The 13,712-nt window shown below is 34.3% G+C and overlaps 2 protein-coding genes across 2 annotated transcripts in view; one reads left to right on the top strand and one right to left on the bottom strand.

Moving 5' to 3' along the window:
• LOC100891864 (DENN domain-containing protein 3) overlaps window positions 1-2,161 on the top strand; it is a 54,397-nt gene extending 52,236 nt beyond the window's left edge. Inside the window, exon 25 of the mRNA XM_030987723.1 lies at window positions 86-2,161. Coding sequence (XP_030843583.1) covers window positions 86-277 — 192 coding nt within the window. The 3' untranslated portion in view covers window positions 278-2,161. The remainder of the gene's footprint in view (window positions 1-85) is intronic.
• Window positions 2,162-5,717: 3,556 nt separating this feature from the next.
• Window positions 5,718-8,579, bottom strand: LOC100891926 (RBPJ-interacting and tubulin-associated protein 1-like). Its single transcript, XM_003727418.3, has 2 exons — window positions 8,448-8,579; window positions 5,718-7,143 (listed from the first exon to the last, which is right to left on the bottom strand). Exon 2 carries the CDS (start codon window positions 6,885-6,887, stop codon window positions 6,255-6,257), a length of 633 nt encoding a protein of 210 aa, XP_003727466.1. The 5' UTR covers window positions 6,888-7,143; window positions 8,448-8,579; the 3' UTR covers window positions 5,718-6,254.
• Window positions 8,580-13,712: the final 5,133 nt, after the last annotated feature.

The raw sequence follows: 13,712 nt of genomic DNA, 5'->3' as shown, positions 1-13,712 counted from the left end.
GTGCGGTCATTTCAGTGGAAACTAAAGTTACAACAGCAATTTTATAATTCTTATTTTGATTACTTTATTGTTTATATCGGTTTAGATATGGGCTGGTAGCAAACAAGGCAAGATTCACCTCTTCGATGCCAACACCTGTGAGTACGAGAAGGAGCTCGAGGCTCATGAAGATGCTATCAGGTCCATGTGCCAGGCAGAGTTACGTTACGTCATCACCGGGGCAGGCAGCAAGGATGGAAAGGTCGCCCTCTGGAGGGCAAACTTTGTGGCAAACTAAAGGAGTGTAGCTTGGCAAATACTGGTTAACGCCATCTACGACTTCTTTTGGACAACTGCACGTAAACGAAGAGACTTCATTAGCGGTAGTCAACGACTTAATCTCTACATGGTCAGCGCGCGCTAGCGTTTGCGAAACAGACCGAATTTCGCGTATGTTGCATGCACATGATTACTGCGGTTGCGTTGTCCAGAGAAGTATTATACCTGATTGGCCCCAAGTCAGGCCAAGTCAAATTTCATAACTTCAACTTCAACCTAATCTTAAACCTAAAATCCAACTGTAATCCTAGTCCTAACCATAAAAACTTTGATGAAATAAGTCCTGGAGGAGCACATTAATGCTTCTCGTGTAGATGAACAGCTTGAAGATGGAAAATATCTGTCTTGAATATATTTAGAACAAGTCAACAAAGAAATTGAGCTTCTTGAAATTTAATAATGTTATGAACTGAAATATAGAGTTACAAGTAGGGATTGTTTACTTTTTTTGGTTGAAGTTTTCTACAGGGAAATGAAAGCTGCGCAAAGTTGTCAATATTTATTGGTTATTCTTGTTTAAAACACCTTGGGAGGAGCTACTCTTATCCTTCAATGTGCAATAAAGATCCCTATGATTTAAACGTAAAATCACAAATCAGTTATTCAGTGCTGTATTATAAAGAGATATATATACATGTCAATTTCTTTAAACTTTAAATTTGTCCTTTAATACAAAAAAGACAAATTTTCACATGTTTCCAACATATGTCTGATTTTATTCTTGTACTTCTGATGTAAATTTTAGCTCAGACTTTGTAAAGGCTTATTCAGATATGTACCAGTACATAAACATGTGCCTGCACATCTTATTTTTTAGAAAGTCAGTCAGTATTTTCATTTCCTTTTTCCTCTGCACGTATATGAAAATGAAAAAAATCATTTTAATACCTTTTTATCATAGAAGATTAGAAAACAAAGATATCAAGAATATACTTTCATCTGGAACCAATAGTAAGTGCAGAACCAATACGTTTCTCATAATTCCAATATACAATGTGTTTTTTTTACATTGAAATGAAGATGCAATCAATTTAGTGTCCTTTGTTAATGAGCCAATTGTCAACAGTGCCCAAATTGCAGACTGTTGAATGTTCTCAGAAGAACATAGATTCTTTTTATTTTTAATGCATTGTAACTTCAAATTTTATGCCAATATAATTTTTTCAAAAATGATCTGTGTTCTGGACCTGTTAAGAGTTCATAGTGAAATGTAATTTATATTAAGTAATGTATTATGTGCTATGTCTATGTGTAAATATGTCAGTGCATTATGTAGATACACTTGTCGTACTTAATGTTTCAATAGTCCAGCTATATATGTATATACATATCAACCACAGCTGCTTTTCATATATCGTATACTTCCATTTTTGATTTGCTTCCACAGATATGTCTTTCTTGAAAATATGCCAAATTACATGTACAATTATTTCCATAATAAAGACGCCTAGTAGTCAGGTTTTCGTTGGGAATTTGACACCATTCTGATGTTTACCCAATAACCGGTGTTGTCATTCACTTTTACGAGAGACATGTCTTGTGTAATGCACTGTGCTCTAGCCTACCACCATATGGAATTCTCATCATGTACAGTGCAAATATTTGTAATAGCTGATGGCACTTGACAAACTAGACGTATGCATTAAATTTGGTTACATTTCAAAAATTACCAATTGGAATTGCCCTATTGGTACATAATCTGGTGATGCATTTGTTATTCAGGATAGTGCTTACATATAGTTTCTGGTGTCTAGTGTCTATGTATAAACTGTCCTTGTACAGTTATAGCGTCAATATGAAGTGTTTTGTCAACCCTCCTGTTTGATGTTCTCGATTAGTTACACCCAGCCTTACTTTATTCTACATATATTCTTTTGTCATGTGTAAATTTGCAATATTTGTTTGTTATATATTTGTAAAAATGCAAAAGAAAAAGAAAATCAAACAGAAATCAATCAATCAATCAATCAATTGCATATAATACATGTATTATTATGTCACTTTTATTCCATTGAGTTTTATTGTCAAAAGACAATCTTGTGATACTATTCAAGTTTCTATCAGTGTGTCAATTTCATACTTACTATGCGACCTAAACAATTATGATGTGCAATATTTGTTATGTTATCGTAGTCTTTTTCATGCTTTTGCCCATTTCCCAAAGTCTTCTGACTAAGAGGAAGAAATTGGGTTTCTTGTTGTTCAAATTTTGATTCCATCACATTTTTTAAAAATAGTTATTGGTAAAGGCCATTCATGTAACTTAAGTGAAAACATATATTTTTGATGGGGGAGTCTAGTATTTGGTGTATCAAGTACATGTGTATGCAACTTCTCGAAAATATAAACAAAATAAACCTGTGTGGTATTTTGTTCTACCCTAATTTTTATTGAGGTAATTGATGGAATTTTCTTTCATTCCTTAGACTTATATCAACACTGCATTACCTGTTAATATATTTCCATTTGCTATGCACTAAGATCATTCTCAGGATAATATTAATTATACATTTAAATGCAATCATGATGTGAACTTGTGGTTAGGAGAGAATTGAAAGTACATTGTACTTTAATATGTAGTTTCAAGCATTTGCAAGCCTTCACCACTCTAAAGGAATTTACAACAACAAAAAACTAGAGGTAGAACCTATGTTAGCATCAAAACTTTTACTTTTTTGTATAAAGTAACACAAATTAGTTAATTCTTTAGATTTAGTAGAGCAGGGCCCGTTGCATAAAACTTACATTGATGGTAACTTTGCCATTAATTGTAATTTTCTAGGAAACCTTGATTTGATTGGCTGTTGAGTGATGTTGCCATGGTGACTAAGTTACATCAACGGTAAGTTTTATGCAATTGGGCCCTGGTGTCAAAACAAGGTTGTACATATCAAGTCTAGCAGGGTGTATACCTCAATGTGTATTGTGTAGCACATATTGTCAGCAGGAATGCAGTTCAGTCATTTAGACTAGACTCTAATACCAAATACAATGCTAATCAGCTCTAACATATGGCAAATTATGTTCTCATAGTATATACTAAATATTCTCTAGGTCTCTCCAATGTTCTCCTTCGTGAGAAATATTTCATTGAAAGATTATCTCATATAGCTCTAGCCTCTTGCACCATGGTTTGCACATGACTGACACAAAGTTTAACCCTCCAAGTTAAAGCCAAGAAGACTCTAATCATATTATTTAAAAAAATTAAAAGATTGTTCAATAACAATGCACTTACTTGCAGTTCCAATTGGTCACATTGTCACTTTGCTAAATCTATGCATGTTTGTATATTTCAATAATTTATGCAACATATTTTCATATCTTCCAGCAAAATGCAACCAAATATATTTTTTGCACATTCAATTTACTTTATTATTAATTTGTTGATTATATGTTTATACTGTATATTAAACATTATTATTTTCATGTATGTCTACAATAGATGAAACAAAAAAGCTATTACGAGACTATGTTGCAATAAAGTCTACATGTGAATATAGCCTAAAAATTATTTTTGACTACAGGTATGTTGTCTTCTTTTCAAATATGTAAAATTGTCTTTAAAGCAAGCATTATTAATGATATACTGTAACACTTGATTGCTATTTTTTTTAATTACATCAACAATTCAGCATTTACTGCATTTAGTATCAAGCTGGACTTGGTACATAATGTATATTGTAAATCAAATCTTGTAGAATTTATCTACACTAAATCTTGAGACATATTAGTTGTAAAACAATGCTCAGAAATTCCTACTAGATTTTAACCCGTGGACAAATGAAGGCAAGTAAATATGTATTTTTCTGATTGTATCATCTATTCATTTGGAACATAACAATACCATATATTCCATTTCACAACATCTTTTGGAATGTGCTTCCTACTGTCGGTAGCTTGGTATGTGTGATACTCTTTCTCAATTAACCCGTCTTTAACAGCATGTGCTATCTATGTTTAGATTTCATGGTGTAAAACAACTTACATTGCATTATATATTCATGTTTCAAGTGTCGTATAATGGTAACTAAATGCACAACAAAAGAAATTACTTTCACACACGATATTTTCATTTATGTTTGTCTTTTATCTCGAAACAACCTTCAACAATTAATTTCACATTATTTATAAACATGTTTTTTACACAAAATATACCAACTGTACATACATGTAGTACATTCTTGGCACATAATTCATATACAAACCTGTTTAGTGTCTAAGTAGTCTATAATTTACAAATAAAAACTGTTTTTCATATACATGGGACACTCATACCCAAGAGTTAATAGGCAATCATTACATCAAAAAAATTCTTTTACCAGCTGACCTCACCACCAAATTACATATATTGTGTATGCCCAATGACAATAACAATTTATGGAAACTTTAATCAATTATGAGCGTATTACGTGCAGCGTAGAGAACTTTTACTCCTGTAACAGCTTGTTATAGCAATAAATAGAGGTATAACTACCGGTAACATTTCTGGACTATACTATATTATGATGCAAATTACAAATCAAAATGATCAGAGAATACAGAAGAAACGTCTCTGAGTGTCAACCAAAACTTCATAACAAATCACATTGGAGAGCGGGCTCGATCACACCTTTTGCACCAAGTATTTTTTACTTGGTCATATTAAAAAGGTATGTATTAAAGCTGTACATAACGAAGTAGATATGATGACAACATTATATACAATTACAATATTATTTCATCCACATTCATTCAGCTTCTTTGAAAGGTCCCAGGACATGTATACAAATAATGACTGTTTTGAGGGGCACAATGAAAACTATAGCCCAAGGACATCTCAAAACGATACTGTGCCCCGAGACAAAGTTGTATGCGTTAGTAGAACTATACCTGGGCAAACCTAAAAGCTAGATTCACTTTAAGCAATAGCCTAAAAGCAATGTATTAAAGCTTATCTGCCGTAGTTTACAGGAGGGATTAGACTGCCCTGCAAGGTCACTGGACCGGTGGTTATCTCATCAACTCAGCTCTCAGTTAACATAAGAAAAAGAGGATCATGGGGGACCAATGGTCACCGATTAGGCATTGTTTGTTACATAGAGGGCGCAAGTAGCTACAAGTAGTGCAGTGGGCCTTTAATTACCATTTGCCTGTCACGTGCCAACATGAAAGATGAAAGTTTACTTTGAATAATGTTACACATCCAAAAGTATTGTTTACAAACAATATACATGTATGCTTATGAAAAGAAATAGATATAATTTGTACTTGCACTGATGAGAAACTGGATGGGAAACACAAAAACATAAATACAATAAACACAATCATAATATACACTGTACATGTACCGGTATATATCGTCTGTTCGGAGCCAGAAATGCTCCAAACAGATTTTAAAAATTAGAAAAATCTTCTTCTTCTTTTTTCTTCCCTGAATCCCCCCTCTGCTGTTTGATACAAATATTGATTTCATTTAAAAAAGAAGATTAATCTTCGCTTTTGAAAATTCTATGCTTTTAGAGCATTCATGAATAATCCCTTGACACAACTTATTTCACAAAAGTGTAGATTCTGGACCCGAGAGCAATCAAATAAGCACTCTAAAATCATCTGCAGTGTATACACCTGTATGTGTATTAACAAATTAGGACACAAAACAGACATGTACATGTATATATATAATGTATATATATGTAGGCCTATCATTTTAACATCAAACAGCAATTAATAAACAGTCGCGTGTTTTGATAGACTATGTATGTACAAACATGAAAATGCAACGTAGCACAGCTTAAGAATTTAATATGGATTGTAACTAAACAGTTACTATATATATATCAAACTTTGCACATGGCATTTTGTTTTTCTAATGGGCTGATCAAAGGTTCCCACAAACTAATTTCAGGGGTTTCATATATCTACCAATTAATCAAAGTTCAAGTAGCTCAAACCTATTACTTCCAAGGAGCTGGTTTACTAGGTGTTGCTGAGCGCCTCCCCGAGGCAGACTGAGGCCTGCTTCCTGTGGATGACCTTCGACCTCCAGCGGCCGACCCAGGCCGACTTCCACTGGCCGACCCAGGGCATTCACCCATGCTTGAGTTTGACCTTGATTCAAATTCAAGACTACCCTGAACAGGGGACCCCCACAAAAGAGGTGTTTTTCTACGTTTATCGGCCTTCTTGTCCGTCCATGGTGCCTCAAAAGAGGGCTCCTCGAGAGGTCCCCCAAAGAGGGAGTGGTCGACGTAAGTCGGTGTGTGCTGCTGAATCCGATACTTATTCCTCGTCTTAGGCATGGACGGGGAGACAGTCAGCATTGGTTTGATTGCTGGAGATTTCCTCGTTGCCCCACTAGAGGGCGTTCTTTGTGGTGGATGATCGCTCCATTCAACCTGTGCTTTCCTATTCCTATCTCTATGTGATCCGAAGAGTGTCTCGTCCACTGAGGAGTCATTGGATATCACCCGATATCTGTAGTTTTTCTTCACGCTTCCATTTGAAGTGTCTCTGCCCATGGACTCGCCCTGTACGCTGAGGCTGGACTGGCGCCCACTGCCAGTATTACGAAAAGAATAATCCGACATTTTATCTCTTTTCAGATGATCTAATTATTGTAGAGTGCCATTGAAAACTGAAACCTCCTCCACATCCTAAGTAAGCAGCTACCTCATTAACCTTTCTCATGTACTTTTTAGAATGTAACAGTGAGCATGGTCGAAAATTTGAGTGGCTTGGGTAAACTTCTGCAGGTAGAAACTGTTACTAGACCTGGACAAGAATATCTCTGTCTAGCTTTTTTTTGAAGTCCCAATACCTTGTGTCAACCGCTTGGTCAGGCTCCTGTGGACAAAAGAATAAAAGGGTACAACATTAGAGAATTGCAGCCTCATTTTCCTAAATTGGCGTCTACAAGGATTAAGGGCCCTTCTTATTGACTATCGCTGGCTTCCATTCGCTCAATGTTATAAGATATTGGTGCGAGGAGAAAGCCTGCGATTTTCATTTTGATCCGATACCAAAATCATGATATTTCAGTCATACCCTCTATATATTACAATTTTTTCAGAATCCTTAAAAGGTTAAGTATTTCAACTAAGTTTAAATCTTACGTAACTTTTCTTTAAATTTGAAAAATTCTTGTTTTCGTTATATCTAAGGTACAAATTGGAAATTTATTCTGAAATGTTTGTTGACTTTTCTATTTTATGTGTGTGCAGTGCCATTTGTGTGTGTCAGTTATGTGTGAGCGCGTCACCTCACTGTACAGCGCTCAATTCGCAAAGTTCTATGTGCTAGGCCAGGGAGCATGAAGAACTTTGCGCATTGAGCGCTGTACAGTGAGCCTATGAGCTCCCATTGAATGATCGATCTGCTCGAGTGGCTTCAAATTTAAGTGAGAGAGGGCCTACTTAACTTCAGCGCAACTTAAATTCAATGGCAATGTCAATACGTAACATTATGTCACACCAAGCCAGATTTTGACATGTCAATCATGCTAACATTAATAACATTAACAGTGACAATACATTCTCGACGATAAGGCCTGATACTACTAGTATCAAATTCATTTTTCATTTCATTTCATTTTTATTTTTTCATTTCCAACAAAATACAATACATAATAACGAATACAATGTAAAAATGTATACAAAACATAGTTACATTGGTAATAAACAAATCTTAATAATAATTTATACATTTTAGGAAGACAAAAAAATGAATTTTAAAATTTAATTGCATTTATATTTTGAGAAAATGGAGAGGTCCACTGAAAAGCAAAGCTTGTAAATTGTGGACCCGGCCCCTCAGATAATAATGAGAATTCATGAGATGTCTAGCGAGTAAACTCTTCGTAAAACGGCATAGGAACATCAGAAACATCTCCGTATTAGGTGGACACAGCTACGACTGTCTCGTCATTGGTTTCGAGAAACGAGTCCCTGGCGCGGCGCCGGCTTTATCAGACAAGTTCAAATCAAGTTAGTGATAGTACAGAACGGTACGCAATTTGCGATACATGGGACCATACTATCAAAATTATTACAGTGAAACGTAAACAACGTAGTTAGACCATATTCCTTCATTCTACATCACTACAAGGAGATATGGAAACAAAATAAGAGGAAAATGTGGGCGATTCTTACCGGTAAATCAAAACAACTATATTGGACGTCGATATGGGATAAATTCGTCGAACATATTCCCGGAATATTGTTGTCACCAAAAAAATGCGTCACCTACCAACGAACCGTGTCACGACGGATAGGATACGCAGGCGGATTTGGTACCGACGAGAGTACGGTGCGGCGCCAAATCCGTCCGGAACATTTGGTGCTCTTGATGAAATAAACCGTCTCCACTAATAATAAAAAAGGCCAGCTTTAGTTGGTGTTATTGTTGTTGTCGTTGTTAATTGTTCGTTCAAAGAGCAGTTAAGCCTAGGGCCTAGGGCCTTTATTTAATGTGTTATATTTTATATTTCTATCTTTGCCTGGGTACCCTATAATTATGATGAGGGCTCGCATATGCCTCTGGGCAACAGTGAATTATTTTACTTTTGCAAACCCTGGCCCACTAGGTAACAATTTCTTTCCTCTTCTCCTTGCTTCTCATTTCCTTCTCTTCCTCTATTATTTTATATATAATCACTCCCTCTCTCCCTCTCTCTCTCTCTCTCTCTCTATATATATATAATTACATACTATAAAACTAGTGCTATGGGGACATGTGTATGAAACCGCGTTATAGGGACTTGGACTTGCCGTGGGTTATTAAAGCAATCTCAACGTAGGATATCCGATATGTAAAGCCATTCGAGGCGAAACTATATATCAATATATAGCGTTTGAAATAAGAAACACCATTACCGGTGTATATAAATGTCCCCATAACCGGTGTATATAAATATACCCTATCAAGCCCAAGCTATTATGGTCGAAGGGCAGGGGCGGCCGAGCGACTTCCAAAGTGGGTGGGGGGGGGGGGGGGGGGCACCAAGAAAATAGAGCAATTTCCGGGAAAAGGGGCACCTACAAAGGGAAATCTCCAAGCAGAAATATACTTCTTTTTTTACATTGGTATATACCCCTACATTGTGGTTACATTATCAGGGATGATTTCAATATTTGATTCACTTAATACACCATACAAGAAATTGCTTAAGCATCATACTTTGCAGCTGGGTTTGATGGTCTGACAATTTATTTGGGAGCGAGCAAGTTTAAGATTTGTGAGGTGGCAGTGCGAAAAATTACATCTTATTATGAGGAAAAACCCAATCCTTGTGGGGTTATAAGCAAAGAAAAGACCTTTGATAAGTAACATAAGTATATAAAAGTAATATCTTGTTTATTTTGAAAATCAGTGGTGAACATCAAATGAAGAATGCAGGTCACAGAAACCTTGAAAGCGGAAAAATACCTTTGACTTTGTAATGTTATGTTTCGTTAATACAGATATATGACTTCAATTCTATTTCATAAGATGATGATAATTTAAAAATAAGATATATTACTATTTATTCGATTTAATTCATTCATTGTACACCGTATACTATACATATACCATATAAACAAATAAGTTTAATATTGTTGTTGCTATCGTTGGAACTGTAATCTCCGTATTATAATCGCATTACTGTTTAATTTGCCATCTATACATATATATTTTTTTTTAATGAATATTATCCAGCAAAGTTTTTTTTCTTAAAATGGATTAATATTAATATGCCAGTACTTAATTGATAGTGTTTCAGACTTGTTCAGCTAGTCTTTGGTATTTCAATAGACACATTAAAGTTTTAAGTGCATTTTAAGTGCATTTTAGCATTTTTAAACATTTTGACAATTTTGCACTTAATGTAATTTATGTAAACATGTTTTGTATTTAATTTTGCCATTTTGTATTTTAATATGCAATTTATAACAACAGTTTAGTGTACGAGTAAAATATATTGTCATGTATGTTTTACAATGCTTTTATATAATATTATCGCTTTCAATTTAATTATTTTTGTATGACATAATTTTGTCTTTCTGTAATGATTGCAGGTTATAAAGAAAGTATTCAAATAAACAAGACTTAACAATATGACTACTATCTTGTCTTTTTTTTGGTCTTATATATGTTTTTTAACGCTATAATTATATTAACATATTTTAAAACGAAATAATCATCCTTGGAGAAGAAGTGTTATTATTTAACTGTTAGTTTGTATAAAATCTAAATTCTGATCACTTGCACGCTTCAATCCATTTTCTATCATATCTTGTACTATTTATTGTATTGGCTGACTGCTCCCTGGAGAATAGGATGAGAGGGGTTGTCTCTTTCTGTCTCTCACTCGTCTATGTGTCATTTTCACAATTTCTTCTCTCTTTTTATAAAGGATAGACTCGGTCTGCATCTCCACACTCTGTCTTTCCATGAATTCCTTGAATATTATATAATATATTAATTTCTTTTACAGGAAGTAACTCAAAATGTTGAACAGCAAATTTACCAACAAATTCTGATTTTACAAAGTGTCATTAATTATAAATTCTAGCGTCATAATTATCATAAGTAGAAAAAATATTTTTTGTCTTGATATTCTTGTTCCAATATGCAAGCTTTATGAGCACAAAAAGTGACAAACACAAAAGTTACAAACCAAAAATCAATCTTACAAAATAGAGGGAAAATAATCAAAAAGACGAAACAAAAGATAAAGCAAGTTATCAGTCAATTTGAGGCATTATGTATTTTATTGCTTTATGATTTTCTTTCATACATTTTTTTTTGCAATTTTTTGTCGCAGTCATTACACACAATCTACATGATCTGTATTCATCAATTATGAGTTATACTACATACTCGTTCATTACAATAGCCCCCTTTGTTGATGCGGTAAAGATGGTTCAAAAGAATAATGTAATAATCGAAAGCGGAAAAAAGAAGAATGGAAAAAAATTGTTGCAAAATCTTTATCGAGATAAGGAGCTCGAGAATTGAAGGAATTTCTTCCTATTCGGTATGCCCATTTACTTTACATGGGTGGAGAGTGGCAGAACGTATATTAATATAGTAGCAAAGGACATTTAATGTTGTGACAGGGATTCGAATCCCGTACCTTGTACTCAATAGTCCAGGAACCTATTGACCAAACCGCGAGACCTTGCACTTGTCATGCTTAAGGTGAAAAGTAATAGTTTAAAGGGGCATGTTCAAAATACGTACGCGCTGGCGGACGGTGCTATAGCTGCCTATTGACACCAACAGAAATCGGCTCTTACGCAGATGGCATGTTCCGATAACTACACTGGCGGAAACGTGCCCCTTTAAGGAGGTAAATGTTCGCTAATCACAGGCATTGGTCGACGTCAATGGAAATCCAATCGACTATTTTCATTTAGAGTAACAGAAATATATTTTCTTGCCAGTTTTGATATCTGTTTTCATAAATGATGGCCCGTCTGAATTTAGATGTATGAAATCAAAGCAAATGTTTTAACCTTTGGTAGAACAGCGATGATTCATTTGACAAACTACATTAGGTAGTAAAGTAAACAGAATGACAATCAAAGTGATAAATGTAAAAACGAATCAGAGAGAAAAAAAATGAAGCTCAGCTATATTTGCTTGAAGACGGACTTCAGATTCAATACAAGACAATTCTTAGGGCATGAATCGAAAACAAAGAGAAAAAACAACAGAAAAGTATCTATTTTTGTAGTGTATTAATATGTCATAAAGGTTTTTGTAAACTTCTTCGTCATGTTTTAAAGACGTATACATGTACAACGCAGCTTTTACTTTTACGGTCTAAAGAAAATTAAAACCATTATACTTGACCTCCATGGTAAACGTTCCACTACATATGTGATGCAACCTTTAAACCTGCCTATCCTTTTTATATGTGTACTACCAACACCTGCACAAACTGCAGTTCTCCAAACTGGAGGAAGCCAAGCCAAGAAGAAGAAGATAAACAAAACAAGGAAAATTGGCAAATAAAGAATGCTATGTGTTTTAACTACAAATACCCACCACAACCAAATAACACAAATCCTTTGTTATACTACTGTAATCAAAGCCTTTAAGAGCATTAAAACCTTTTAATATTGAAAGATAAATTCCTGGTGTTTGTTCAAATTCATCTGTATTACGTCGGGGGAAATTGCTATAGCCATGACTTGTTGGACAAGCTTGAGCTTTTTCGTGTAACATTATTGATTCGAATATGGGTAAAAGCTCTCTTCTTGGCAATGATTTCTCTGTAATTTCGGATATTCATATTAAACTGTGGTAGAATCGACAACAGGAGGAAAACGGCATAACAGTGTGTGTTTATTAAAGGGATGCAGTCTACATCAGAACACATCAGGCGAAAGACTAATAACATGTTTAAGATACGTAAAGCTTCTACTATAATATTGCAAAATCCTCTATTCAATATAATGATTGCAAAGTTATGAAAATATCTATAGCAAGAAAGCATGATAAATCCTGAAAACCAAAACATACGTATATTTAACAGCTAAATTATTCATACCCTTACAGAGTTTCGTAAAACTTTAAGTATTTAAAATGTTTATATGTCCTGTTCTATGTTTTTTTTGAGAATGAGACATATTAAAGTTTACGTCTGACAATTTTCAACAAAGGCCCTAATTGAACCAGTCCACCTTTCATTCTTGAGTTGCGAAAAACACAAAAACATCAAATTTACAAGGGGTATCACTAATTTAGGTCTTAACTGTATATCAACCATGAACCCCAAAGATAAGCAAACGAAGATACAACATAGTGAAGGTAGAATAAATTCGAGAATGCATAAATATCGAATATGGTGTAATAATCATACAAAAAGTTATTTCGTTTGCATGTTTTGTCGTTGTTGTATATATTTTGCAATTGCGAACAATAGCCAGTTCGGGTATCAACAAATACTTGTTGGTAGCTGCTCACATCAGCAGTCCCTGTAGGGGGAGTCCCGAATAGGCCAATGAAATTGGTACATTGGATATGCCTGTCTCCAATAGATACATCAGATGTCAAATTAAATACTTCACTCGATGACATCCTCGAAATGATAACACTTAGTAGACTTTAATGTCAATAATTTGCGCTCTTCACCATGTTCATTAGGCCTATATAATGATTGATGATTAATTTAGATTAATACAAATTTAAGTACCATCAAAACCATGATAAGGTAGATTGACAAGTCCAAGGCATACGTTTCATACCGACATCATCCAAGTTTTTTTTTAGTATAGCCGATGATGATGATGATAATAATAATACTACTAATAACAGTTATAAGAATACTAATGATAATAATAATAATACAAATAGTTATAATAATAGTAAATTTAAAATGATAATGATAATAATACTAAATTTAAAATGATAATGATAATAATAAC

This window comes from Strongylocentrotus purpuratus, unplaced genomic scaffold (assembly GCF_000002235.5).
Source record: "Strongylocentrotus purpuratus isolate Spur 01 unplaced genomic scaffold, Spur_5.0 spur5_contig_839, whole genome shotgun sequence".
NCBI classification, from domain to species: domain Eukaryota; kingdom Metazoa; phylum Echinodermata; class Echinoidea; order Camarodonta; family Strongylocentrotidae; genus Strongylocentrotus; species Strongylocentrotus purpuratus.
Note: the sequence above shows the minus strand (reverse complement) of the source record. Positions and strands in the feature narration are given on the sequence as shown.

What these genes read in the sequence shown, in the direction of transcription:
- LOC100891926 (XM_003727418.3), bottom strand. Translation starts at nt 6,887, where the DNA reads ATGTCGGATTATTCTTTTCGTAATACTGGCAGTGGGCGCCAGTCCAGC.